Source organism: Podarcis bocagei (assembly GCF_964188305.1).
Source record: "Podarcis bocagei genome assembly, chromosome: 1".
Classification (NCBI taxonomy): Eukaryota; Metazoa; Chordata; class Lepidosauria; order Squamata; family Lacertidae; genus Podarcis; species Podarcis bocagei.
In genome coordinates, this window is record NC_138125.1 from 66775813 (window position 1) to 66801130 (window position 25318).

Consider the following 25318-nt stretch of genomic DNA (forward strand, 5'->3'; position numbering starts at 1 on the left):
TAATACCATGCTTCAAAAATATTTGTTTTCACCACCACCTCAAGAGTAGTTTCTTTTGCCACACATGGCTTCAGAGAAAGTCTGGAGCTCTGAGACTCTGAAGGGGCACTAGTACCACAGGCTCATCTTGCAAACGGGCTTCTTGGGCTTGCCCTACTTAAAATTTCCCTTCTAACTAACTCATACCCTGAAGAAAGGAAATTTGATCCCAGGGTCATGACAGCAGTGAAGAAAGAAAGAAGGAACAGGTGAAGGTGGGAAACAGGAGATGAATTTGACCTCTTGCTAAGTATTATGACATCAACATCATCATTTTATTATTTATAGCCCACCCATCTGACTGGATTGCCCCAGCCACTCTGGGTGGCTACCAGCATATACAGAAGCATAATAAAACACCAAACATTAAAAACTTCCCTGAAGGGCTGCCTTCAGATGTCTTCTAAAGGTTGTATAGTTACTTATGGAAGGGGGGGGGGGTTGGCCATTATGTTGGCATGCAAGAAAAACTGATAAGGCTGGGTTGACCATACTCACTTTTTCAGTACTGTAGTATCTACATTCCTTTGACATAAAGTCAAGGGAGAAGTTGAAACACCACAATTTCTTTCTGAAGTTACAGAACACAGGGAATCAGTTGAGTCCCAAGTTTCTGTTTCACCATTTTCCATTTCCTGCAGAGTGAGAATGAAATATTCAATCAAAATTTCAAGTATAACATTCTCTATGGTCAGTATATGTTTCTAAAATGAAGCTGGATTAAATGCAAGTACTTTTGATATCTGGGTCACACTGTATCTTTAATATTATAATAGTAACATAAGAAGAGCAGCTTAAGTAGGCAACACCAACAATCCAATAACCTTCTCTATAATTGTCCATTACTGGATGCTACAACAGATGCATATTATTAGTTTGGAGACATTAAAATAATGCTTCTATCATTATTACTATTATATTTATTTACATCCCACTTTTTTCCTGGACCAGAACTCAAGGTGGCTTACACAAATTAAAACAAGACATATTAAATATAAAAAGGAAAAAACCTATAAAAGACAATAATTAAAATAATTAAACTGTATTAAATAATATAAAATCAAATTATTAAAATAAAGCTAATAAAAACTATAAAAACATCACAGTAATATTAAAAGAGCTTTCCTTAAAAAGTCAGTTCCCAAAGGCCTGTGTGAATAAAGCGGTCTTCACCTGCTGCCAGAAGAACAAAAAGGAGGGAGACAGCCTAGCTTTTCTAGAAAGGGAGTTCCAAAGTCTGAGACCAGGGACAACCTCAGGGAAAGATATGACCTATGAACTTGCCAACTCTTCTTCAGAGAGCCAATTATGCCATTGGTTATTATGACACTGCAAAGTACAGCAACATGTATAAAATCTATCATGTGATAGCAATGTAAAGTCTAGGATCTTAGACACACAATAAGGTTCAGAATGCCTAAGCTAGTAAAAGGCAGTTCTGGAAACCAGAACTAGCTTCTACTAGGCATAGGCATTCCCAGAGCACAGCCTAACTATCTACGGTCATACCCTGGGTTAAATGTGCTTCAGGTTAAGCGCTTTCGGGTTGTGCTCTGCGGCAACCCGGAAGTAACAAAGCGCGTTGCTTCCGGGTTTCGCCGCTCGCGCATGCTTAGACGCTCAAAATGACGTCACGCGCATGCACGGAAGCGGCAAAATGTGACCCGCACATGCGCAGACGCGCCGTTGTGTCTTACATTCTATTCAGGATGTGAACGGAGCTCCGGAACGGATCCCGTTTGCATCCCAAGGTACCACTTTACTTGGCTCTTTGGGGAAACTGTGACCCCAACTCCCAGTGGTTTCATGTAGTTGTTGAAAAGTACAAGGGACAAGACAGGAACTTAAATGTCAGTGACCAAGGGGTGGAACAAAAGCTTCCCAGCACCATCTTCTGAGTCTGTCGATTAGGAAGGACTGTGTAACACCATGCTTCCAAGACCCATCTTGCGGACATGGTCCAGAAGGATACCATAGTCAATGGTATAACCAGTATTGTGTAGTAGTGCAGTAAGGTGCTGAGCTAGGACCTGGGAAACCAAAGTTCAAATCCTGACTCAGCCATGGAGCTCGCTGGGGGACCTTGGGTTAGTCACAATCTCTCAGCCTAATCTACCTAACAGGGTTGTTGTCAGAATAAAATGGGGGTGGGAGGTGAACCTTATAACTACCTTGAGCTCTTTCAAGGACATGTGGGGTAAAAGTAACAATATTAACACAGAAAGCTGCCAGGTTCCAAGAGAAACAATAGGGTGACATTTGTCAGATCTGTTTGGCAGCATAAGTTTCCATAAGAGCAACCAAGGCAGTTTCTTCCCTGAACCCAGGTTGTAAGCCAGAATGGAATGGATCTAAACATCCTGTCTCATCCAAGACTGCCTGAGCTGACACAACAGCACTGCCACACACTCCAAAATCTTGCACACTGGTTGTATTCACTTCAATGCAGCAATATCACTTCAAGTCTTTGAATGGCTGTGAAATCAAACAAGCTAGATACTATTGGAATCCAAAGAAAATAATACACCAAATTATAATACAAAATATTCTACTCTGATGTCATCATTCAAAGTTTACATGGTTCAAAATGGAAGTTTCACCTGACTTCAGAAATATATCAAAAGATAATAACTGACAATACACAGTATAGATGTGTTCAGTTCAGTGTTAAATAGTAAGGGTAAGAGATAATGAAGGACATTCAAGGAACTGTAAATGACCTGCTATTTATATCTGGCAAAATATGTTTATATTTTTAAAAGAAACTATATAACCAGACAAATGTTAAGAATGTCAGAATTACTTCATATTTTCTGAAGAATATATGTCATCAAAGCCAATTAGCCCATTGCCCCTTTTTCACAAACACGTGGGAATAAACCCAATTATCTTGAAAAAAGCCAATTAAAAATTAAACAGATAATCTTAATATCCAAACTTCTAATAATCTTTGGATAATTACTTTTCTCACAAATATGTTTTTAATGTAAACTGTGAAATATTGTCCTTACAAGCAGCAAATACAACATTCTCAATGCTCTGTTGTCTTTAAATGTTGCATTGCAGCTTGCGGTAACAAGTAATCATAGTGACATTAAACATGCCTAGTTTTCTGATGCAGGTCTCATATTTACAGAGCAATCCTAACTATTAATATGCCAGGGGGAGAGATATATGCGCTGCAATGGCAAAATGTCTGCCATGTCTTACACTTGTCTAGCCCAGAACACTAAGGGAAAACACACTGCTCCAGAAAAGCGCAGAATGGAATAACAAGAGCCACAGTCCCAGAAACCTTGGAAGCACTGCCAGCACCCACCAATCACACCCTTTATACTACACACAACTCATCGCAACACACAAGGGAAGGAAGAGGAGGCCATATAGCACAACACCTAAACAGCTTCCTTGTGGAAAGGCCTGCAGAAAGAGCACAGTATCTCCTTTGGAGCAATGCTTAAAGACCCACTGAAGGAGGGAAAGGACCGATATAAACAGCAAATTGTCCAGTAGCACCTTAAAGGTAAAGGTAAAGGCACCCCTGACCGTTAAGTCCAGTCGCGGACGACTCTGGGGTTGTGACGCTCATCTCGCTTTACTGGCCAAGGGAGCTGGCGTTTGCCCGCAGACAGCTTCCGGGTCATGTGGCCAGCATGACTAAGCCGCTTCTGGTGAACCAGTTTGTTCTTGGTATAAGCATGCACACGAAAGCTTATACCAAGAACAAACTTACTTAGTCTCTAAGGTGCTACTGGACAATTTTTTAATTTATTTTTTAATATTTCGACTGCGTCAGACCAACACGGCTACCTACCTGAATCTATAAACAGCAAAGTCAGCCACAGCACACAGAGCAACACGCTCTGGGTGTTCACAGCTACAGGCAGTGGCAGGAACATCTAGCTGTCATGAATGCAACCCAAGATTGGAGGTATGCACAGAGACATGTATTAATTTTATTTAACGGAGAGCTCTCAGTCATGCAATATATTCAAACATGCTCTGAAGGAATATAAAGGTAAAGGTACCCCTGCCCGTACGGGCCAGTCGTGACCGACTCTGGGGTTGCGCGCTCATCTCGCTTAAGAGGCCGGGAGCCAGAGCTGTCCGAAGACGCTTCCGGGTCACGTGGCCAGCGTGATGAAGCTGCTCCGATGAGCCAGCACCAGCGCAGCACACGGAAACGCCGTTTACCTTCCCGCTATAAAGCGGTACCTATTTATCTACTTGCACTTAGGGGTGCTTTCGAACTGCTAGGTGGGCAGGAGCTGGGACCGAACAACGGGAGCTAACCCCGCCGTGGGGATTCGAACCGCCGACCATGCGATCGGCAAGTCCTAAGCACTGAGGTATTACCCACAGCGCCACCCACGTCCCTTCTGCAGGAATATAGTTACCAACAATAGTTTCTCTGACTAACCAAGTGGCCAGTTTAGAAGCATAGAGAGAATATGGAGTGGGATGAGGCAGCAGCTCCATACTGCTCCTTGGGTTGCTGCAAGGGTTTCATCCAAAGTTGCCTATGACCCCAAATTTCTTATATTCTCTGCTCGGTCTCTTCATTACATTAGGGTGTGTTAGAATGACAGTTGCAGGGTGAATGTCAGGCGGGCCAAAGCTCAGAATGAGCTCAGGCTTGCAAGAGATGTTAAAAATAATTCGGCTATGTTCGAAGCAAGAGTAGGTAGGTAGCCGTGTTGGTCTGACGCAGTCGAAATATTAAACCACCAGTGCACATTCTCACCTAGAAGGACAGGAAACATGACTGGTCAGAGAGTGACAAGCCCTGGTTCTAGTAATGTCAAACTCCAGCTGCTACACTCTCCTATAAGTTACATCCTGAGACCAGCTGAGAGGCATGGTATTGAAGACCTTTGAACATTAAAATCTTTTCAAACCTGAAAACATTTGCTTAATTAGCAAGTAAGCAGGCTAATAAAGGCAGGTTAGCACAGAGAGAATACTCCATTACCTATACCTGTGTAGCAATATGCCTTCTCTCTTTGAAATCAAAACTATCCTAAAATTCATAGTTGTATAGAGGAAGGCAACAATGCTGCAATTCAGGTTGCAATGGAGATGTTCTCCTGTAAGAAAGTAGGGGCTGGGTATTGACATTTGAGATTCAGCTAAAAGGCTGTGCTAGATGCCTACAGCTCTTGATAATTTTTGCACATTTTCTGTGAAATGACATGCTATGACCCTACACTCAGAAGCAGCACTCTTTCCTCTGGTGGTTCCATGAGTTTCAAAAATGGAATACCCCCTTGTTGAAATTCAACTAGCCATCATTACATACATTGAGGTGCAATCTACACACATATAAAAAATGCTGCGAAAATGCTATTATTTTTTTAAAAAAACCTTTTTTTAAAAAAGCTTGAATTTGCCATAGCTCACCATCGCCATCTAGTGTCACACTTTTATATTGCATGTTACAACACACTTAAAACTTTTTATACTCCTAGAATGCAGAATACTTTCATACCCAGCCTACTTCTCCAGCATAAGCAACACACACCCACGCTTACTGCCATGCATATGGATTATGTGACAAATACACAAAATTGCCAAGGCACTGTATATTCATTTCCTTGGTTATAATTCTCTGTAGAAAGGTTGGAAAGGTTCGGTAAACAGTCCATATTGGCAGTACTAGTAAAAAAGATATAGGATATATATAAATTTTGTGTGTGTGTGTGTGTGTGTGGCGCGCAGCAATTTTAGACTGCTACAGTAAAAAAAATATTGACTTGCTTTGGAATCTGCCTGAGCATAATACTACAGCTTATAAGCAAGAAGTAGAATGAAAATGCCAGACATTTTTATGTCTCTGTCTGAACAATTAGAACCTGATTAAAAAGCAGTTGCTGTCTGGAGTTTAACGAGCAATTTATGCACTACCTGACAAAACATTATCTGAACATTTCATTCAAATCAACTTGAATAACAGCAATGACACACTGTTTAAGAATAGGCTGCAGAGGATCAACAATATATTAATACTTGGGGTTTTAAAAAACATTTTACACAGAAATCCTGTACGTGTCTATGCAGAAGCCCCACTGAGTTCAAAAAAGCATCAGTAACAATTCTAGTAAGTATAATAAAAATTAAAACTTGAAATTGCCACATAAAAAGAATTAACAGTAAAATAATTTCCGAATCCCAAAAACAAAGGAAAGACTCAAAATCAAACTGAATCGATCTCTTATTCAGTTTTACATAAAATAGGTAGCCATAATCAATCTGGCTATAGTCCACAATTTACTTAACCATTCATTAATTAAGGGCGCCATCCAAAGCCTAGCTGAGCATCAGTAAGGTATGATGGAACAGCAGGGTCACTGCCACATCCACAGTCCCATTGCTTAGGCTGGCTGGGACAGGTGGTGTGTGGGTCTGCAAAAAGCCTGAGACTGACTGAGTGATCAGGCCCAAAGTGACCCCAAAGCCATCAAGTGGGGTTGGTTTGAGATCTAGCAGATTCTGGGCCAGCTCATCCCCTCTAATAGAAAACCCTATTTTGTGGCTTTTTGCAGGAAGCCACGGGGGGCGGGGCAGGAAGCTCAGCTACCCACTCTTTCACTAGACAGAAAGGGGAGCTCTCATCAGTGGAGTAATGCTAGCATCATTCTTTGGGTGGAGGCTAGTGGAGCTGTTCTGGGTGTGGCACAGGAAGACCTCCATCCCACTCAACCCCCACCTTGTGTGCTGCAATGGGGAGTTGTGTTGCACCATAAGGATACTACTTTAGTGTCCTGAATCCCTAGCCTACCTAGCAGTGAATCAGTATGTTGAGTCCCTAGTCTGGGGTCAAGCCACATGTCCAAAGTCCCACAGAGATCCAGGAGCACCCAAGCTGAGGCCCGTCAACATGGACAGTTGAGCAGACACATCACCTCAGCTCTGCTGCCCTTTTGTACTTTGAATGCTGACTGCAGCCTCTGGGCTTGATGAGGCATGTGACCCTCAGTTGTTCTGAGCCTACTCCAGCTGAGGAATCAAACATCTCCTCTCAGAACTAGTGAGCCCCACCTGGCCAGCAAGGGAGCTAGGTTGTGGGCCTTGCCTGCCTCAGCTTTGCCTATTGCTCCCCATGACTCAGAGCCTACCTTGTTCGTGGAGACAGGGCCCCCTCTGGCTCTGGCTCTGGGTCCTGCTGCTCTGGTGCCTGTGCACTGATCCACATCCCTTCGTCATCCTCCGTCACCCTGTGGCTACTTCCTACACCAACCTTCCCTTCCCCATCCCCACCTTGCCCCAGTGTGTCCCAGTCCCAGCTATACCCCTTGCCAGGATCCTCTTCCTCCTCCCCATTGTCCTGCCAGTTCATGACATTTAGGTTTCCATTAGGAGGAACTAGTGGGTTTTTGCAGGTTAGTATATTCTCTACTGTGGGACGCAGGTGGCGCTGTGGGTTAAACCACAGAGCCTAGGACTTGCTGATCAGAAGGTCGGTGGTTCAAATCCCTGCGACAGGGTGCGCTCCCGTTGCTCGGTCCCTGCTCCTGCCAACCTAGCAGTTCGAAAGCATGTCAAAGTGCAAGTAGATAAATAGGTGCTGCTCCAGCGGGAAGGTAAACGGTGTTTCCGTGCGCTGCTCTGGTTCACCAGAAGCAGCTTAGTCATGCTGGCCACATGACCTGGAAGCTGTACGCCGGCTCCCTCGGCCAATAAAGCAAGATGAGTGCCGCAACCCCAGAGTTGGTCATGACTGGACCTAATGGTCAGGGGTCCCTTTACCTTTATATTCTCTACTAATTCATATGTCACAGGGTAGTTTACATAGCATAAAGAAAAATTAATTTCAACACTATTAGAACCAATAATATTTTACTATAAGCAGCAACTATTTAATAAGATTAACATTTTCTTTACCAATTAAACTTTGTTAATATAAATGTGAGGGGTGGGTGAATAAAATCAGGCACCTGTGGTAAAAAAGCACCTTCATTCTTTTTAAATTTTGCATTTCATTTATTTCCCATTGCTAAGTACCACTTATATAAGACAATAAATATTCTCCTTGGAAGCAGAGCCACATGTAAAAATAATTTTCCATTTTTCTTTTGAATGTGAACCTTCCAGCAATACCTCTAATTTTCTCTTAAATCATCTCTCAATCATCTTAAGGTTCTAGTAGATAAACATTGATAAATGTTTGATACTAAATCATTTGAATGGTTATCATCTTTATACAAACTCATAAAGTTACTGTATGATGGAGATTGCAATCCTAAACACACATACCTAGGAGTAAGCCCCATTGAAACCAACTGAACTTACTTCTGAGTAGGCAAGTATAAAATTCTACTACAGTGGTGCCTCGCAAGACGAAAATAATCCGTTCCGCGAGTCTCTTCGTCTAGCGGTTTTTTTGTCTTGCGAAGCAACCCTATTAGCGGCTTAGCGGAGTAGCGCTATTAGCGGCTTAGCGGCTATTAAAGGCTTAGCGGCTAAAAGGCTATTAGCGGCTTAGCGGCTTAGAAAAAGGGGGGGAAGCGGGGGGAAATCGGAACACTCACAAGACGTTTTCGTCTTGCGAAGCAAGCCCATAGGGAAATTCGTATTGCGAAGCAGCTCAAAAACGGAAAACCCTTTCGTCTAGCGGGTTTTCTGTCTTGCAAGGCATTCATCTTGCGGGGCACCACTGTATAAGGTTACCATTTCTAATGTTATTCCACACAGCAACTATATTATTTTGTAAACACACAATTAATCCATTCCATGGTTCAAAATTATTGGAATGTATTTAATTGGTGATTTCTACTTTTAAACAGCAAACTTAGGTTTTTATCCATGCAATGCTTCATGAAATTTATGTTGTAGTATCAATTTTAATTTATATATAAATGCAAGCAAGTTTAAAACAATTATTACTAAAATAATAAAATAATAGCCTACTGCTAGACTGACTTAACATCTGATTAATGTTGCATCTTGAATTCAGGTTAAGAAGTAGATGTTTTAATGGAAAATATATAGATAAATTGGCACTGTTGACAACGGCATAAACCAAACCATACTATCTTTTGAATTATCATATCTGACTGAATTTCCTCTTTTTGCTCTTAATTCACCTGCAGCACATTAGACAAGGTAATAATTTATGATAATCATATGAAAATATACAATTAATATTCATCACCTCTAGTTTCTCATCACTTTAGATAATCAGTAATGCAGAGTGAAAATGCTGTCAGATTTCTAATTGCTTTGTAATGGGCCTGAAATAGGGAAATCATTAAAGACAAACAATCTGTCACTTGTCTGTTACTTTAACTATCTATCACTAAAAAAGAAACTCATTAAAGAAATTGCTAATGAGCTACAAAAGACTGCACTGAATGTGTCCTGCAATGTATTTTAAACAATACAGTATCTGCCTAAATAATTCCCTAGACACCGTATACATTTTTGTGGACTTAGGAAACATGTATCGCTCATGCAGCTTGATTTTATTATGATAGTTTCGCACTTAACATGTAAATAATTCACATTATTTTCAATGTGACTTACTTCCACATGGCATCTACTGACCTGAGATTCATGTGTACAGATGCACCCCGTTACTTCCATAGAAAGCTGCTCTCTGTGCATATGGGCAACATAGACTGATAGTTTTGAGTCTTCCTGTCTCAATACTTCCTTGCCCTTCGGTCAGGGGATTCCTATTTATCAAATAAATTTACTAGGGAACCTCCACATAATTTATGATCAGGGCAGACAGATCTGGTACTATTATTACTGCTATTAATACTTTCACTAACTATTTACTGTATTTAGCATCATCCCTGTGTAAAGGGATAAAATTGAAGTGACATAGTTAGTGTTTAGAAGGTTTACAATAATCAAATAATTGAGTTGTCATCACTTTAGCCAAACCAGCAACCACCACATACAAGAGGGAGTTGTCAACCAATTCAGGGTAACACTGAGGTTGACCCTGAGTGTGTGTGTGTGTGTGTGTGTGTGTGTGTGTGTGTACACATACCTTTAGAACAACCCCTAAGGTGGAACACCCCACCCCCAAAATAAATAAAAAACCCAGCCCAGTGAGGACTTAACATGTATAGTGCCCTCAGAATGCTGACTGTTGAGAAGCAGGGGAGTATTCTGAAAACTGGATGGACAGAAAAAAATTGAATGGTTTGGTTGGAAATGTAGGAAGAGGCAGAGACACAGATATAAACAGTAAAGAGAGAACCATTTCATTGTCTGTAAAGGCCATTTCTTGGTACACATTGAGAAGTTATTTTGAAATATTCCCAGGGACAGAAGTGCTTAACTGCCATAAAAATCAATGGAGAAATCCAAATAACATTAAACAATTTGTCTGTTGGTGGCTTGATCTTACAAAAATAATGAAGTAGTTTAAAAGCTTTCTTTTTATTGTATTTTAAAAGATGAGATCAATGTAATAGTTTTGCAATCCCAATAATTTATCTGAAACCTGGATAACTTTACTTTAAAAAATTAAAAAATTGTCCAGTAGCCACTTAAGAGACTAAGTAAGTTGGTTCTGGGTATAAGCTTTTGTATGCATGCACACTTTTTCAGATACACTGAAGCAGAAGTCACCAGACCCTTATATATAGTGGGAGGGTGGGGTGGGGTTTTTCTCCGAAGGGTCGTAGGAGATGGCTGATTGACTCTTTTCTCTAAAAGTATGAATCGGGGGGGGGGGATCCATCTGCAGTAATTTATATATAAAGCTAATCTTTTATGAGCAAGTAGTAATAATAATAATAATAATAATAATAATAATAATAATAATAATAATAATGTTATTATTTATGCTCTGCCCATCTGGCTGGGTTTCCCCAACCACTCTGGGCAGCTTACTGCACATAAAAAATGGTAAAACATCAAACATTAAAAGCTTCCTTAAACAGGGCTGCCTTCGGATGTCTTCTAAAAGTCAGATAGTTGTTTATTTCCTTGACATCTGATGGGAGGGAGTTCCACAGGATGGGTGCTACTACCGAGAAGGCCCTCAGCCTGATTCCCTGTAACCTCACTTCTCAGAGAGGGAACCACCAGAAGGCCCTCGGAGCTGGACCTCAGTGTCCAGGTTAAACAATGGGAGTGGAGACATTCCTTCAGGTATACTGAGCCGAGGCCATTTAGGGCTTTAAAGGTCAACACCAATACTTTGATTGTGCTTGGAAACATACTGGGAGTCAATGTAGGTCTTTCAGGACCAGTGTTATATGGCTTGGAGGCCACTCCCAGTCACCAGTCTAGCTGCCGCATTCTGGATTAGTTGTAGTTTCCAAGTCACCTTAAAAGGTAGCCCCACATAGAGCGCGTTGCAGTAGTCCAAGCGGGAGATAACTAGAGCATACATCTCTCTGGCGAGACAGTCTGCGGGCAGGTAGGGTTTTAGCCTGCGTAACAGATGGAGCTACAGTGGTGCCCCGCAAGACGAATGCCTCGCAAGATGGAAAACTCGCTAGACGAAAGGGTTTTCCATTTTTGAGCTGCTTCACAAGACGAATTTCCCTATGGGCTTGCTTCGCAAGACGAAAATGTCTTGCAAGTTTGTTTCCTTTTTCTTAACACCGTTAATACAGTTGCGACTTGACTTCGAGGAGCAACTCATAGAACGCAGTGTACATAGTAGCCTTTTTTGAGGTTTTTAAAGACTTTGGTGATTTTTGAAGCTTTTCCAAAACTTCTTTTGCAGCCATTTGGTAAGTTAAGCTTTTAAAACTTTTTTTGGGGGGGGTTGGATTTTGGGTTGGAGTGTTTGGAATTCAAGGACTTGGTGTTGGGAAGGGATTTGCAAGAATCTGGAAGCTTGTGTGTGTTTTTTCTGCATTTTTATGATTTTCTGTGACCATTGGGCCACTCTGCTGTTTTTTTAAAAAAATTCTGGATTTGAATTTCTGTGTGCTGGGTGGCTGGGGGAACAGTTGGGGAGGGGTTTGCAAGAATCTGGAATTATTATTTTTGCCCCTGCATTTTTATGATTTTCTGTGACCATTGAGCCACTCTGCTGTTTTTTTTAAAAATTCTGGATTTGAATTTCTGTGTGCTGGGTGGCCGGGGGAACAGTTGGGGAGAGGTTTGCAAGAATCTGGAAGCTTGTGGTTTTTTTCCTGCATTTTAATGATTTTCTGTGACCATTGGGCCACTCTGCTGTTTTTTTAAAAAAATTCTGGATTTGAATTTCTGTGTGCTGGGTGGCCGGGGGAACAGTTGGGGAGGGGTTTGCAAGAATCTGGAAGCTGGTGGTTTTTTTTCTGCATTTTTATGATTTTCTGTGACCATTGGGCCACTCTGCTGTTTTTTTTAAAAAAATCTGGGTTTGAATTTTGAAATGCTCTTTACAGTATGTGTGACTTTAAAGAGCACTTAATAAACTCTTGTTGTACCAAATTTGGCTTTGTTTGGACTTTTTTTGACCATAGGAACGCATTAATTGATTTTCAATGCATTCCTATGGGAAACCATGCTTCGCAAGACGAAAAATTCGCTAGACGAAAAAATTCGTGGAACGAATTAATTTCGTCTTGCGAGGCACCACTGTAGTAGACTGCTGCCCTGGGCACAGAATTGACCTGCGCCTCCATGGACAGCTAGCTGTAAGTCTAAAATGACTCCCAGGCTGCGCACCTGATCCTTCAGGGTCACAGTTATCCCATTCAGGACCAGGGAATCTTCCACATATGCCTGCCCCCTGAAACCCCAAAACAGTACTTCTGTCTTGTCAGGATTCAGCCTCACTCCATTAGCTGCCATCCATCCTCCAACCACCTCCAGACACTCACAAAGGACACTTGCCGCCTTCACCGATTGTGATTTAAAAGAGAGGTACAGTGGTACCTCGCAAGACGAATGCCTCGCAAGACAAAAAACTCGCTAGACGAAAGGTTTTTTCGTCCGCGATTTGCCTCGCAAGACGAATTTCCCTATGGGCTTGCTTCGCAAGACGAAAACGTCTTGCGACTTTGTTAAGCCGTTTAAACCGTGCTTCGCAAGACGAAAAATTCGCTAGACGGCAAAACTCGTGGAACGAATTAATTTCGTCTTGCGAGGCACCACTGTAGAGCTTGGTATCATCTACATACTGATGAACACCCAGCCCAAATGATGAACACCCCCTGATGATCTCTCTCAGTGGCTTCATATAGATGTTAAAAAGCATGGGGGAGAGGACGGTACCCTGAGGCACCCCACAAGTGAGAGCCCAGGGGTCTGAACACTCATCACCCAAACCACTTTCTGGACACAGCCCAGGAGAAAGGAGCGGAACCACCATATAACAGTGCCCCCAGCTCCTCTAGACGGTCCAGAAAGATGTCATGGTTGGTGGTACCAAAGGCCGCTGAGAGATCCAGCAGAACTAGGAAGCAGTTCTGTGTGTCAAACATATTGTCAGAGCTGCTTCAAGATCCTAGCTCACAGAGGATCACGCTAGCCAGCGGTCATTAAGTAAAAGTCTTTATTGAGTTACAGTTTCCATTCCCAAGCTACTGCGTGCAACTCTACGTCTAATGGCTAGATCGGCGAAGCTCCGTCTGAGTCTCCGCCCCTTGTGCACCAACTTAATATCCTAGCCCTGCTCCACCTTTTCCGCCTGACTGCTCTCCTCTGGGTCCCTCTGCCCCCCGGGGTCTCTTCCTTCCGGGATTCTTCTGACGCCGACCCCCCGGAACTCCCTGTCTCCTTGCGCCGGGCTTTAGGACCTGGCTCCCTTTCCTGGCTGCCTACTGCGTCACTTTCCTGTGCATTTGAACTTGGCGCGCGCGCCCAACCTTCCACTTTCCGTCTGACCGTTTCTTCGCTCCCCGATGGAGGTGTGGCCACTCCTGACTCGTGCCCTCCCCCCTGTTGCGAGCTGCCAGCGCTTGATCTCTGGCGCTCTTCCTCTTCCCTGCTCTCTGGCTGTGACGCTGGTCCCGATTTCCAACTGCTCTCCTCGGAGTCCCCTCTGGCCCTATCTTCCTGGGGTGTCCCCCTAGGCTCCCCCCTTGCCCTGACCACTGGTGCTCCTTTCTGTGAATCTTCTGATTCACTGGAAAGACTCGGAGATCTCGGGTCGTCGTCATCACTCATCTTTTCTTCTGCCTCCTCCCCCTCGCTCTCTGTTTCCTCCCTTGCCCTTGCCTCTGCTCCTGAACCCCTGACACATATGGTAAAGATTATTGGAAACAGTGGAAAAAGGGTTTTCTGGAAAATGATTTGTGACCAACATAACATGTGACAATTCACTGACAGACACCCACAAATAAATGTCTCAGAAGCAAGACCCTGTGTATATGACACTTGACTATGCATACCCAAGCTGCAGGTCAGCATCAAGTCCATGTGGGAAGTTGTACTGCCCACAGGAATATACACTTGGCTGTGGCAACACCCTAATGATTTGTTTCTTTTCACCCCAATGTTTATCATCATTTGCAGGGAAGACAAATGTCACAGAAATCTCATCTTAAAAGGGGATTTCATACTAATGAATATCATTTTGCATCACCTGGCCAACCAATTTCCCAGTCTGAAATTCAACATTAACAACATTTTGAACTGACACCAGTACTTCAGTGGCTGTTTCTGCTTCATCACCTTTTTAAAAAGATAATCACATTTCCCACAGGGACAGTGTTCACTGTGTTTGCGGTGTTTACTTTAAATTATGTTAAAAATCAATTTACTGTTTATAAATTAAGTCTGCCTTCAACCTTTTATAGGGTTGTATTGTTCTCTGAGGCAACGCAAGGGACCCTCTGCTCCTGAGGTGAATGTTTGTATCTCTAGATCATGGGCGAGGAGCATTCAGCCCTTGGGTGAATCCTGGCCCTCCAGACTTCTTCATTTGGCCTGTGAGGTAATTTTGAGCAAGCCATGACCACTCACTCTACACCTGATGTCATACAGGTAAGGGCAGGGCTTGCCCAAAGCCCATTTGTGCAGCTCCCAAAGTGCCCAACACCCAGATGTTTGTCAGGACACTTTGAAGAACTGTGCAAATTAAGGACCCAGCACAAAGCAGGACAACTTCACCTTCACATCAGCCAATACGAAGGGAGAGCAATCCTCCAGGCAGCATTCCCATACTCAGCACTAAACAGGATTGCTGCCCACATGAATCCTGCCTAGCTGCTTTCATTAACAAACTAAATGGCTCATAATATACGTAGAACTGTATCAAGGATAAACGTCTTCCATTTCCACCTTCACCAGGGTCTCACTGGGGCTACTCTCTTCCAAGCCTAGTTCACCATTTGCCCAATCAGAATGCTAGTGACAAAAGACAAGTTGTATTAGTAGATGTGACAGTATCAAATTGACGCGGAGGGAGGGAAATTGGCATTTACACATTTGCACTCTGAGCCTTTATTTACACAGAAGTCTGATTCATTGTGTGTTGATTGATCATAAAGGGTGGTGTTCAACGTTCAGAGTAGACCCACTGAAATCAACAAATGTGACCAAGTTAGGTCCATTCATTGCAGTGGGTCTATTCTGAATAAAACTTGGCTGAACAGCAACCAAAGAAGGCCCCAGTCTACGTCCTTACTAGAAATAACTTATGACAAAAAAAGAAAAAAGTTTTGCTCTACTTTTCTAAACCCAGAACTCTTGCTATTTTAAACTGAGGTAGCTCAGGAAAAAACAGGGGCATTCCCATCTCCGCCCACCCCCCTAGTTTCCATATGTTCCTTATCTTAGGGTTTAGGAATTGCCTCCCCCCCCCCAGCAATTTATATGGAATGCGACTCCATACTAATTTCTCCTCCAGCGTCTCCGGATTGGGGATAAGGGTGCTGAAAGCAGGCAATATTTAGCACCCGCTTAGAGCCGTTGCTTGAAGAAGCAAGAAAATGCTAAGCGAAGCTTCCCTTAAATTTTCTTTGCAAGAGATAAAGCTAAGCCTGCAGCGGAGGAGGAGAAGAGAGGCTCTCGAATCTACCCAAACGAAGAATTAAGTAGCGTGAAGACAAACGCTCACTCACAAAGCGCCGCAGCTTCTCCATCTGCTCCGAGCGGCCTTCGGTCGCCATGACGACGGCGTCTCTCCTGAGCCGGGCTCGCTTTCCTCCGTGTGCGTCGACATGTGGGGCCGGGTAGGAAACAGGGACAGCATCCGGAACGTTGCTTACAACGAAGCGCTATGAGGTTAGTCGACCGTTCTTCCTGCTTTATACGGAACACGGCAAGTTCTCGCCCTCTCTCCCTCCCGCCCTCGAGGATTATCTGGCGGCCTGGTGCACAGATCCACGGAGCCGGATGCGGCCACTGGTTGCTTCCCCGCTTCTAGTTGCTGCTTCGTGAGGCGTTTCGCTCGACGAGGCCCGGCATCGCTTGCCACTCGGGGAATGGCAGTTGGGTGAGTTTAGGCATGCACGGTCTTCTCGCTCCAGGAAGGGCTCCCCTGCCGCGTGCCGCTGAGGCCCTTGTTCCGGCAATGCCAGCCAAAGAGTCAGTGAAATTAGAGTCAGTGAAATTATTATTATTATTATTATTATTATTATTATTATTATTATTATTATTATTATTGGTTACGAAGGAGAGACGCTTCGCCTTCTCAGATATGTGCCCTGCCCTACTACTCTGCTGTGTGAAATTCCGGTTTGTGTGTGTTATGGCAGGCCCGTAGGTGGCCAAAATGTTCCGGTGGGGGACACCAAAAAAAGGAGGGGAGGCAGCTTATCCCTATCAACACATTATTGTTTTACTTGTATTCATTGAGGCTATATTATATTACTGTTACTGTTTCCCTGCGGCAGCGGGAAGCCAGGTTGGAGGGGAACTATTTATGAGGCTGCCAGAGCACATGCTTGCGCTGCCTTCCTCTCTATTCTTCCCCTCTTAACCTTCATCCATCCTCTGGTTTCTTCTCAGCCCTATCCCTTTGCTCTTCCTCAGCCTCTCTTAGCCCCGTTCACTTCTTGTTCTCTCCGGCTACTCCTTTTGATATGTTTTGTTTTTATGTTGTAAACCACCCCGTGATTTTCAGATGAAGAGTGGTATATACCGTATTTTTCGTCCTATAGGACGCACTTTTTCCCCTCCAAAAATGAAGGGGAAATGTGTGTGTGTGTGCTATGGGGCGAATGCAGGCTTTCGCTGAAGCCTGGAGAGCGAGGGGGGTCAGTGCACACCGACCCCTCTCACTCTCCAGGCTTCAGGAAGCTATCCGCAAGCCGTGGGAGAGCTTGCCTGCACCCAGAAGCTTGGGGCGCGCTGAGCTCAGCACGCCCCAGGCTTCCGGCTTTGCGCAGCTCTACCACAGCTTGCGGATAGCAGCCTGTTCTGGGGGCTGGGGTCGGGGGAAGCTCGGGCTTCCCCTGCCCCAGCCCTGCACCTGGGGGGGGGAGTAAAATGTTTTTCTTTATTCCCCCCCCCAAAAAACTAGGTGCGTCCTATGGGCTGGTGTGTCCTATGGGGCAAAAAATACGGTAAATTTAAGCAGGTCTGAATAATGATGATATATTTTCACTACTCATTTTTCTACTGTTTCAATTCTTTCCACCTGTCTCCACCATCTCACTTATTTCCCCACTTATTTCCAGCCACTGGCCCTTCCTTCCACACTTTCTTACTGCCTACAAATAAAACTATAACAGTGCTTACTGTCTTTTCCCATCTCCCTGATGAAGATTTATTGACCTGATTTTAACTTTTTCCCTCATAGGGAGACCAACATTATGATTGTCTAATCTCATTACTTAACTTTGTAAGCAAGTCTGGATACTTTTTTAGACTGATCATTTTTCCATCAGTTGTATAGTATGCAAAATAAAAAGATTCATGCTCCAGAACAGTGGTGTTTGCCAAGGTTTATGAAGCACTGTGTTTTGTTCACAGGTTAACGAACAAATGCTACCCACAATGGTAACGAGATACATAATGAAGCTCACAAGCAGGTTTTAGAGCCAATAATGCCTTAACGTTTTTTTTCTCCATCAGCATATTTTGGTCTGCCTCTGAATAAGCTAAGCTTGTGAAGGCTAACAGTAATGGTTTTTGGTCTCAAACCCTGCTTTGTCTAATCACCTTTAACAGGGTGTGTAAACCAGTGGCCAACACCATACAACATGCTATGCGAAAAGTCCTTTATAACAATTGCCCCAAACTGAACTAATTTCTTTTGTCTGTTTCCTAGTTCTGCTGGATCTCTCGGCGGCCTTTGACACCATCGACCATAACATCCTTCTGGACCGTCTAGAGGGGCTGGGAGCTGGGGGCACTGTCATACAGTGGTTCCGCTCCTTCCTCCTGGGCCGTGTCCAGAAAGTGGTGGTGGGGGATGAGTGTTCAGACCCCTGGGCTCTCACTTGTGGGGTGCCTCAGGGTTCTGTCCTTTCCCCCATGCTTTTTAATATCTATATGAAGCCGCTGGGAGAGATCATCAGGGGGTTTGGACTGGGTGTTCATCAGTATGCAGATGACACCCAGCTCTACCTCTCCTTTAAATCAGAACCAGTGAAGGCGGTGAAGGTCCTGTGTGAGTGCCTGGAGGCGGTTGGAGGATGGATGGCGGCTAACAGATTGAGGTTGAATCCGGACAAGACAGAAGTACTGTTTTTGGGGGACAGGGAGCGGGTTGGTGTGGGGGATTCCCTGGTCTTGAATGGGGTAACTGTGCCCCTGAAGGACCAGGTGTGCAGCCTGCGAGTCATTTTGGACTCACAGCTGTCCATGGAGGCGCAGGTTAACTCTGTGTCCAGGGCAGCTGTCTACCAGCTCCATCTGGTACGCAGGCTAAGACCCTACCTGCCCGCAAACTGTCTCGCCAGAGTGGTGCATGCTCTAGTTATCTCACGCTTGGACTACTGCAACGCGCTCTACGTGGGGCTACCTTTGAAGGTGACCCGGAAACTGCAATTAATCCAGAATGCGGCAGCTAGACTGGTGACTGGGAGTGGCCGCCGGGACCACATAACACCGGTTCTGAGAGATCTGCATTGGCTCCCAGTACGTTTCCGAGCACGATTCAAAGTGTTGGTGCTGACCTTTAAAGCCCTAAACGGCCTCGGTCCTGTATACCTGAAGGAGCGTCTCCACCCCCATCGTTCAGCCCGGACACTGAGATCTAGCGCCGAGGGCCTTCTGGCGGTTCCCTCATTGCGAGAAGTGAGGCTACAGGGAACCAGACAGAGGGCCTTCTCGGTAGTGGCGCCTGCCCTGTGGAACGCCCTCCCATCAGATGTCAAAGAGATAAATAATTATTTGACATTCAGAAGACATCTTAAGGCAGCCCTGTTCAGGGAAGTTTTTAATATGTAATGCTGTACTGTTTTTAACACTGATTGGGAGCCGCCCAGAGTGGCTGGGAAACTCAGCCAGATGGGCGGGGTATAAATAATAAATTATTATTATTATTATTATTATTATTATTATTATTATTATTATTATTATTGTCTTGATTAAGCAGTGTGATCCTGTCTCTACTCAGAAGTAAGTTCCATTAATTACCAGTGGGTATAGTTCTGCAGTCTTAATTTCCTTGTTGCTCCCGTCACTTCCTGTTCTCGTTGAGAGTTGTCATTTAGGTACCAGGACTATGACAGATGTGGAGATCAAATGTCTCTTCCCATCTCTATGCCACACCTGCTTGGTACCAGTCACAATATTTCAGTTGGAAATAGGGAGAGCCAAACTATTGTGATTGTGATTCTTTGTTTTTCCCTGTTCTATTTGTCCACAACTAAGTGTGCTTTAAAAAGTAGGGAGTTAATAGGATACCCGCTGCCTCACTGATGTGACTGAGAGGACTGTGGCTCACTTGTCAGAAAGACTTGGAACACAAGAGATATGCTTAAGTTGGAGACATTAACAACAGAAAAGGGCTTTTTAAATCTCCCAATCACTCTATGAAGTCCTCACATTTCACTCATCAAATGACATTGAACACACATGCCTATTAATAAATAGGCAGCTGCCCTGAGACCTGTGTCCTTTTTTGCCTCCCCTGGACAGATTCATCCAGGGAGATATGGTCCTTCAGATAGCCTGGACCCAAACTGTATATGGCTTTATAGGTCATAACCAGGACATTGAATTATGTCCAGAAATGGTCTGGTAACCAGTGGAGCTGTTGTAATAAGGAGTTTCTGTTCTCTCTGCACCTGGTTCTGGTTAGCAGTCTGGCCACAGCATCTTGGACATGCTGAAGTTTCTGAACACTTTCCAGAGGTAGCCCTACATAGCCCGTTATTAACACCAAACACTTGTTTAGCACTGAAACAGCTTCCTCAGATTTAGATGGAAAGGAGAGATAGAGTGGGGTGTCATCCACATCTTGGTGGCACTGAACCCCCCCCAAACTCCAGACAACCTCTCTCAGTGATTTCATGTAATGGGGGAGAGGACAGAACCCTGAGGGATATCGTAGACCAGCAGCCATGGCACTGAACAGGAGTCCCCCAGTATCACCTTTTGAACTTGTCTCTCCAAGATGAACTGAAGACACTGTAAAACAGTGCTGCCAAATCCTATCCCAGCAAGGCGGCCTAGAAAGATACTTTGATCAGTCGTATCGAAAGTTGCTGAGAGCTCTAGCAAAACCAACAGGAACAGTCCACCTTCCCATCTCCTATTATTGGTCATTCACCAAGGCAACCAAAGACATCCTGCCCTATAACTAGGCCTGAAACCAGATTGAAATGGATCTAGATAATCTGTCTCATCAGGAACTCCTAGAGCTGAGAAGCCATTTTGCAACTATTTACCAGAACTCCAGGAAGGCGCTGGTTGGACCAGAGTGAGGGACAATACCTGGTTGATTGGCAGGTATTCTGTATTTGAGTTGGTGGGGTGTGGGAAAGACTGTAGTAATTCTGGCAGTGGAGCCGAAAGAAACTGTGACTGCACACAAAGGCCAAAAAAAGCCATCAGTGCTGTCATGTCCTCACTCAACATTGGCTGAAGGGGATGAGAGGTATTAACCTTCACTGATAGACTATATTAGTCACAGATCGAATGACATATCCTTATCAACTGTATGCCCTTGTATTTAGTTGGCAAAGATGTAATAGAAGTGGAAGGAATTGGGCTGAGAGGTTGTGATACAGGACAACACACATGTTGTTTCCTTTCTTTTAAAATTCTATGAGTACAGTAGAAACTGGAGACAGTGCTACCAATGCTTCTGTCCCATCACTTGGATGTATTATCCCAGAGTGACACTATACATTGGAACCTCTGTTTTCGAACATAATCCGTTCCAGAAGACCATTTGACTTCTGAAACATTCAAAAACTGAAAACTGAAAGCGGAAGCCTCAGTACAACAGGGAAACTCAAAACGAAAGCTGCATCGCACGTTCGGCTTCCGAAAATCATTCAAAAACCGAAGCAGTTACTTTTGGGTTTTCTCCGTTCGAAGGCCGAAGTGTTCGTCGGAGACGTTCGAAAACTGAGGTTCCACTGTACTGCTATTGAATAATATCATTAGGGTTTTTTGAGGAGGGGTATTGAAGTCCAAATATATTTTCAAAGCTCTTTGAAGGACCAGTTGCTTACCAAGCATTTCTTACCCCGTCCTTCAATGCACTTCATGAAAATGTGTTTTCCTTAACAGTTCAGAAAGCCCATGTCAGGTTGAGGAAATGACTTCTGCAAGGGCCATGAAGTATCTCCATTGCTGCGAGAGTCATGGACATTTATTCCCCTGTCTTCCAGTTCCTTGGATCGTTGTCTCCTTGGCCCTGGATTTTCTCTGGTATATAGTTAATGAGAAGCTGTCATTATCATGTCAGCACATTACAAAGGCTTTCTCTTTCTCTGCTGTTCATTAATGTAATGAGCTGTTAGCCATTGCCTGACACTGATTGCATTTTGTGCTTGTACTGAGGGGAGGCATCAGGATTGCCATTATCCTAGATTGGAAGATGGTTCTGTTTGCTTTTCAGTATTTTGTTCCCTTTTTTTTTGGAAGCTGGGAAAGTTTGTTCAAGGCTGTAATTCCAAGTGGTACTAGTCAACAAGTAATGCTGCAATCTCTTGCATGCTTCCTAAGGAGTAAATACCATTGAATTCAGTAGGATTAGTACTTGGTAATATACACCATCTAGAGTTCTTTTACCAGAAAAGTGTTTAATGTCTAGGATCCAAAGAGCTACTTTAGTCACTTCTATTGCTAGCCCTTTTAAAACTACTCCCCATTTTCAAAATCCTTTCAGGTTCAAAATTAGAAGTTACTGTTCAAGAAACACAATTCCAAAGACAAGTTCAAAACTAGAAATTACTGTTCAAGAAACACAAGTCCAAAATAGTGCAAGTTCTTCAATCACAGCTAATGCACTGTAATATAAATATTTTAAAAAAACTTTGTTTGTTTGTTTGTTTGTTTCAGTACTTCATTACAGTTTTTTCTCCCACATATAAAAATCAGATGTAGTGAACTTAAATGCCGGATTTTAAAAAGTTTATTTTGTATATTACTTGTTAGGTGTTTTTTCCAGGCTCTGCAATACTTCTGCCATTTAGTTTGGGAGTATTGTCTTCAGTAATATGAGGATTATAAGTTTTTGATGCAGTTCTTCACAAGGTTCGAAATTGGCAGGGCACCAGGCACATTTTGCACATAAAGATTCTTCATTTGCAAGCACCTCAAAAGGTCTGGATGCCATTTTTTGAATCTGGCTGACACTCATTCTGTTTGGGTGCCCACAACCCAGGTCCCAGAAGCCATTTAGCGCCTAGCTTTTGTATCCCAGTTTCTAACACTGGTTCTTCGTCTATTTACCCTGCTCTAGCTTAACGAATTTCAATGGAAGTGCTCATAGAATGAGATGCCACAATTCAAATAATTGTTCTTTTGAGAAAATGTGAATCTTGATTTTCATTAGATGCTTGCCCAAAGTCCTTGATAGATACATATATCTGCTTATTAGAAAGAATTCTTGTACTCCTTTAAGGCAAAAGCCATAATTTTCATTTTAGCTATTGTATTACCAGTCCTGAGTTCAAGGCCTCAGTTTTATGCTTGCATTTATGCATTATAAAAATAATTTAAAAAACATGATTGCCTTCTAATTTTTGTTCTTTTCATTAAAACAGATGCTAGAATGCAATGACTTTTGAAGAGTTACCAAACAAGGACTGGTATAGCATTCTGGGTGCAGAACCATCAGACAGTTTGATAGAACTGAAGAGGAAATATCAAAAGCTTATATTATTGGTAAGTTTATTTCATGCCTCTTGAAAGACAAAATAAATAAAATAACATTTGATTGATAAGTGTTGCATAAACAGGGTCCAATGTAGTAAGTGTTAGTTATATCATGTGTGCAAGTAGTTTATTAGATAAAACTGAAACTGGTTTCTCTTCTTCCTTAAATAACCCTGACACTTTGTAGCATTCCCCAGCATTCTGAAAATATAAAAGAATCTGGTTTCTGGGTTTTTTTATCATGTGAAATGAAAACGAGGCAAAATAATTCTCTTCAAACTTATAAATAATTCTTTATCTTAATTAAAGAAAATGCCTGACCTTCCCTTCTGAATTGTGGCAGCATGAAATGAATCAATCAGTGTTTGTGACTTTACAATTTGCTACCATGGAAGCAATTATAATGTCACTAGCACCAGACTGGCATCACTGGATAAACTGAGCATGAGACACTGCCTGAAAAAAAGGCTTTTTTCTCTGTAAAAGTATATTAAGTTGCAATAATGGTATTAAAAGACAAGTATGTGAAGATTTATTAAGTTTGGATGTATGTTGCATTTGTAGAATGTCTTTGTTTGGAGTTTCTGTAGTATCTGTACTGTAGTGTTTTTAATATAGACCCCATGGTATATATTGTAAAGGTGTATTAGATGAGACGGAGTATAGACGTGTTCTATATGTTGCTGCTACTATAGTGTTCCCATCAGTGTTCCTGATGTAAAGGGAAAGAACTATCATAGCTTGTGAGAGATGAAGAGTACTGTGGTTTCTGTATCCTATCTGATCCTGTCATGTCTGCTGGTATAATTTGACAATCCCTCACTGGTTTGAGGCTGTCTTCCCATCTCAGATTGCTTATGGGTACTGGTGAGGAAGGAAATGCTGTCACGGTATAGTCTATGAACCAGACAGGGTGGGTGGTGCAATAAGTAGTTCCCAAAAAACTGTCATACCTGTGAACTAGAATGGTAAACCAATTCTAGAAATGCATGCTGGTCATCCCAGATACGATTCTGTGCCATATTGTAGAGGACCCTCTCCTGAAGGTGTGGAAATATGATTTGAGGTAGCCAAAAGCTTGGTCATTCAGCATAATTTTAGAACACCAGACTTCACTTCCTCTTTCGTAGTCCTCAAGAGCCCTATTAAGCATTCTCTTCACATGATGGAACTGAAAGCAGGAACATGCTAGGTAGCTCTGAGTGCTTTGCCACTGTTGCCGCCACTGCCGCCCTGCATGCATTGGGAAGCTTGCCATAGTCATGGAGACTCTCCACATGATTTTATAATCAGAGCACTAAATCCTGTCTGGAGCTTCCACATGTACAGCAGGCTTCACTCTACAGATATCTGCCCTGGAGGGTGATGAGGCAACACTGGAGGAGACAGAAGTACTGTGTTTTTCGCTCCATAATATGCATTTTTTCCTCCTAAAAAGTAAGGGGAAATGTCTGCGCGTCATATGGAGCGCATATGGTCCCTGGCAGCAGCGGAGCTGGGTACTTTGGTTCCCGGAGCGGCGGGGGTGTGGCACATCGCCCATGCAAGTGTCCCCTGCCCGTGTGAGGGGGTGGGGAGAGGCGAGGCGGGGGAAGAGGGCTTTAGAACACTCTTTAGAATTCCCTCCGTCCGAGGGGCTCTGTGACTTGCATGAGAGCAGCCAAGAGCCAGCGCAGAGGGGGGACTTTCTCCCTTGCACGCTCTGTCAGATTGGGACGGGGAGCTCCCGCCAAGCAATATATCTGCCTCTTACACCGAGGTTTAGCTGCCAGATGCCCATGTGTGTCTGAAGGCTCTGAGGGAGACGTTGCCCAGAAGTACAGTGGTACCTCGGGTTACAGACGCTTCAGGTTACAGACTCCGCTAACCCAGAAATAATACCCCGGGTTAAGAACTTTGCTTCAGAATGACAACAGAAATTGCATGGCTACAGTGGGAGGCCCCATTAGCTAAAGTGGTACCTCAGGTTAATTGCAGTTTCAGGTTAAGAACAGACCTCCAGAATGAATTAAGTTCTTAACCCAAGGTACCACAGTAGAGGAAACTGGTCTCTTTATCCCTTGGATGTGCAAGCAAGGCTGGCAGGCAACACTTTTGGGTTTTCTTTGCAAGGCGAGGTGGCAACTTTCACTTTTGCTTTTTTTGTTTT

The 25318-nt window shown here is 43.4% G+C and overlaps 2 protein-coding genes across 12 annotated transcripts in view; one reads left to right on the forward strand and one right to left on the reverse strand.

Annotated features, from left to right (window-relative positions):
• Nucleotides 1-16104, reverse strand: part of DCDC1 (doublecortin domain containing 1) — a 271410-nt gene extending 255306 nt beyond the window's left edge. For all 8 annotated transcript variants that reach the window (XR_014000680.1, XM_081163132.1, XM_081163133.1 and 5 more), the window contains exons 1-2: nt 16005-16104; nt 538-674 (exon numbers count right to left, since the gene is read on the reverse strand). Coding sequence is in view for 7 of the 8 variants with exons in the window: in XM_081163132.1 (XP_081019258.1) it covers nt 538-674; nt 16005-16052 (185 nt within the window). In the remaining variant the exon portion in view is untranslated. The remainder of the gene's footprint in view (nt 1-537; nt 675-16004) is intronic.
• DNAJC24 (DnaJ heat shock protein family (Hsp40) member C24) overlaps nt 16058-25318 on the forward strand; it is a 42769-nt gene continuing 33508 nt past the window's right edge. The window contains exons 1-3 of one of the 4 annotated variants that reach the window (XM_081167014.1): nt 16174-16378; nt 21577-21717; nt 23058-23178. In XM_081167014.1, the coding sequence (XP_081023140.1) occupies nt 23071-23178 (108 nt within the window). In that variant the 5' untranslated portion in view covers nt 16174-16378; nt 21577-21717; nt 23058-23070. The other 3 variants (XM_081167012.1, XM_081167011.1, XM_081167013.1) reach the window with 3 other exon arrangements.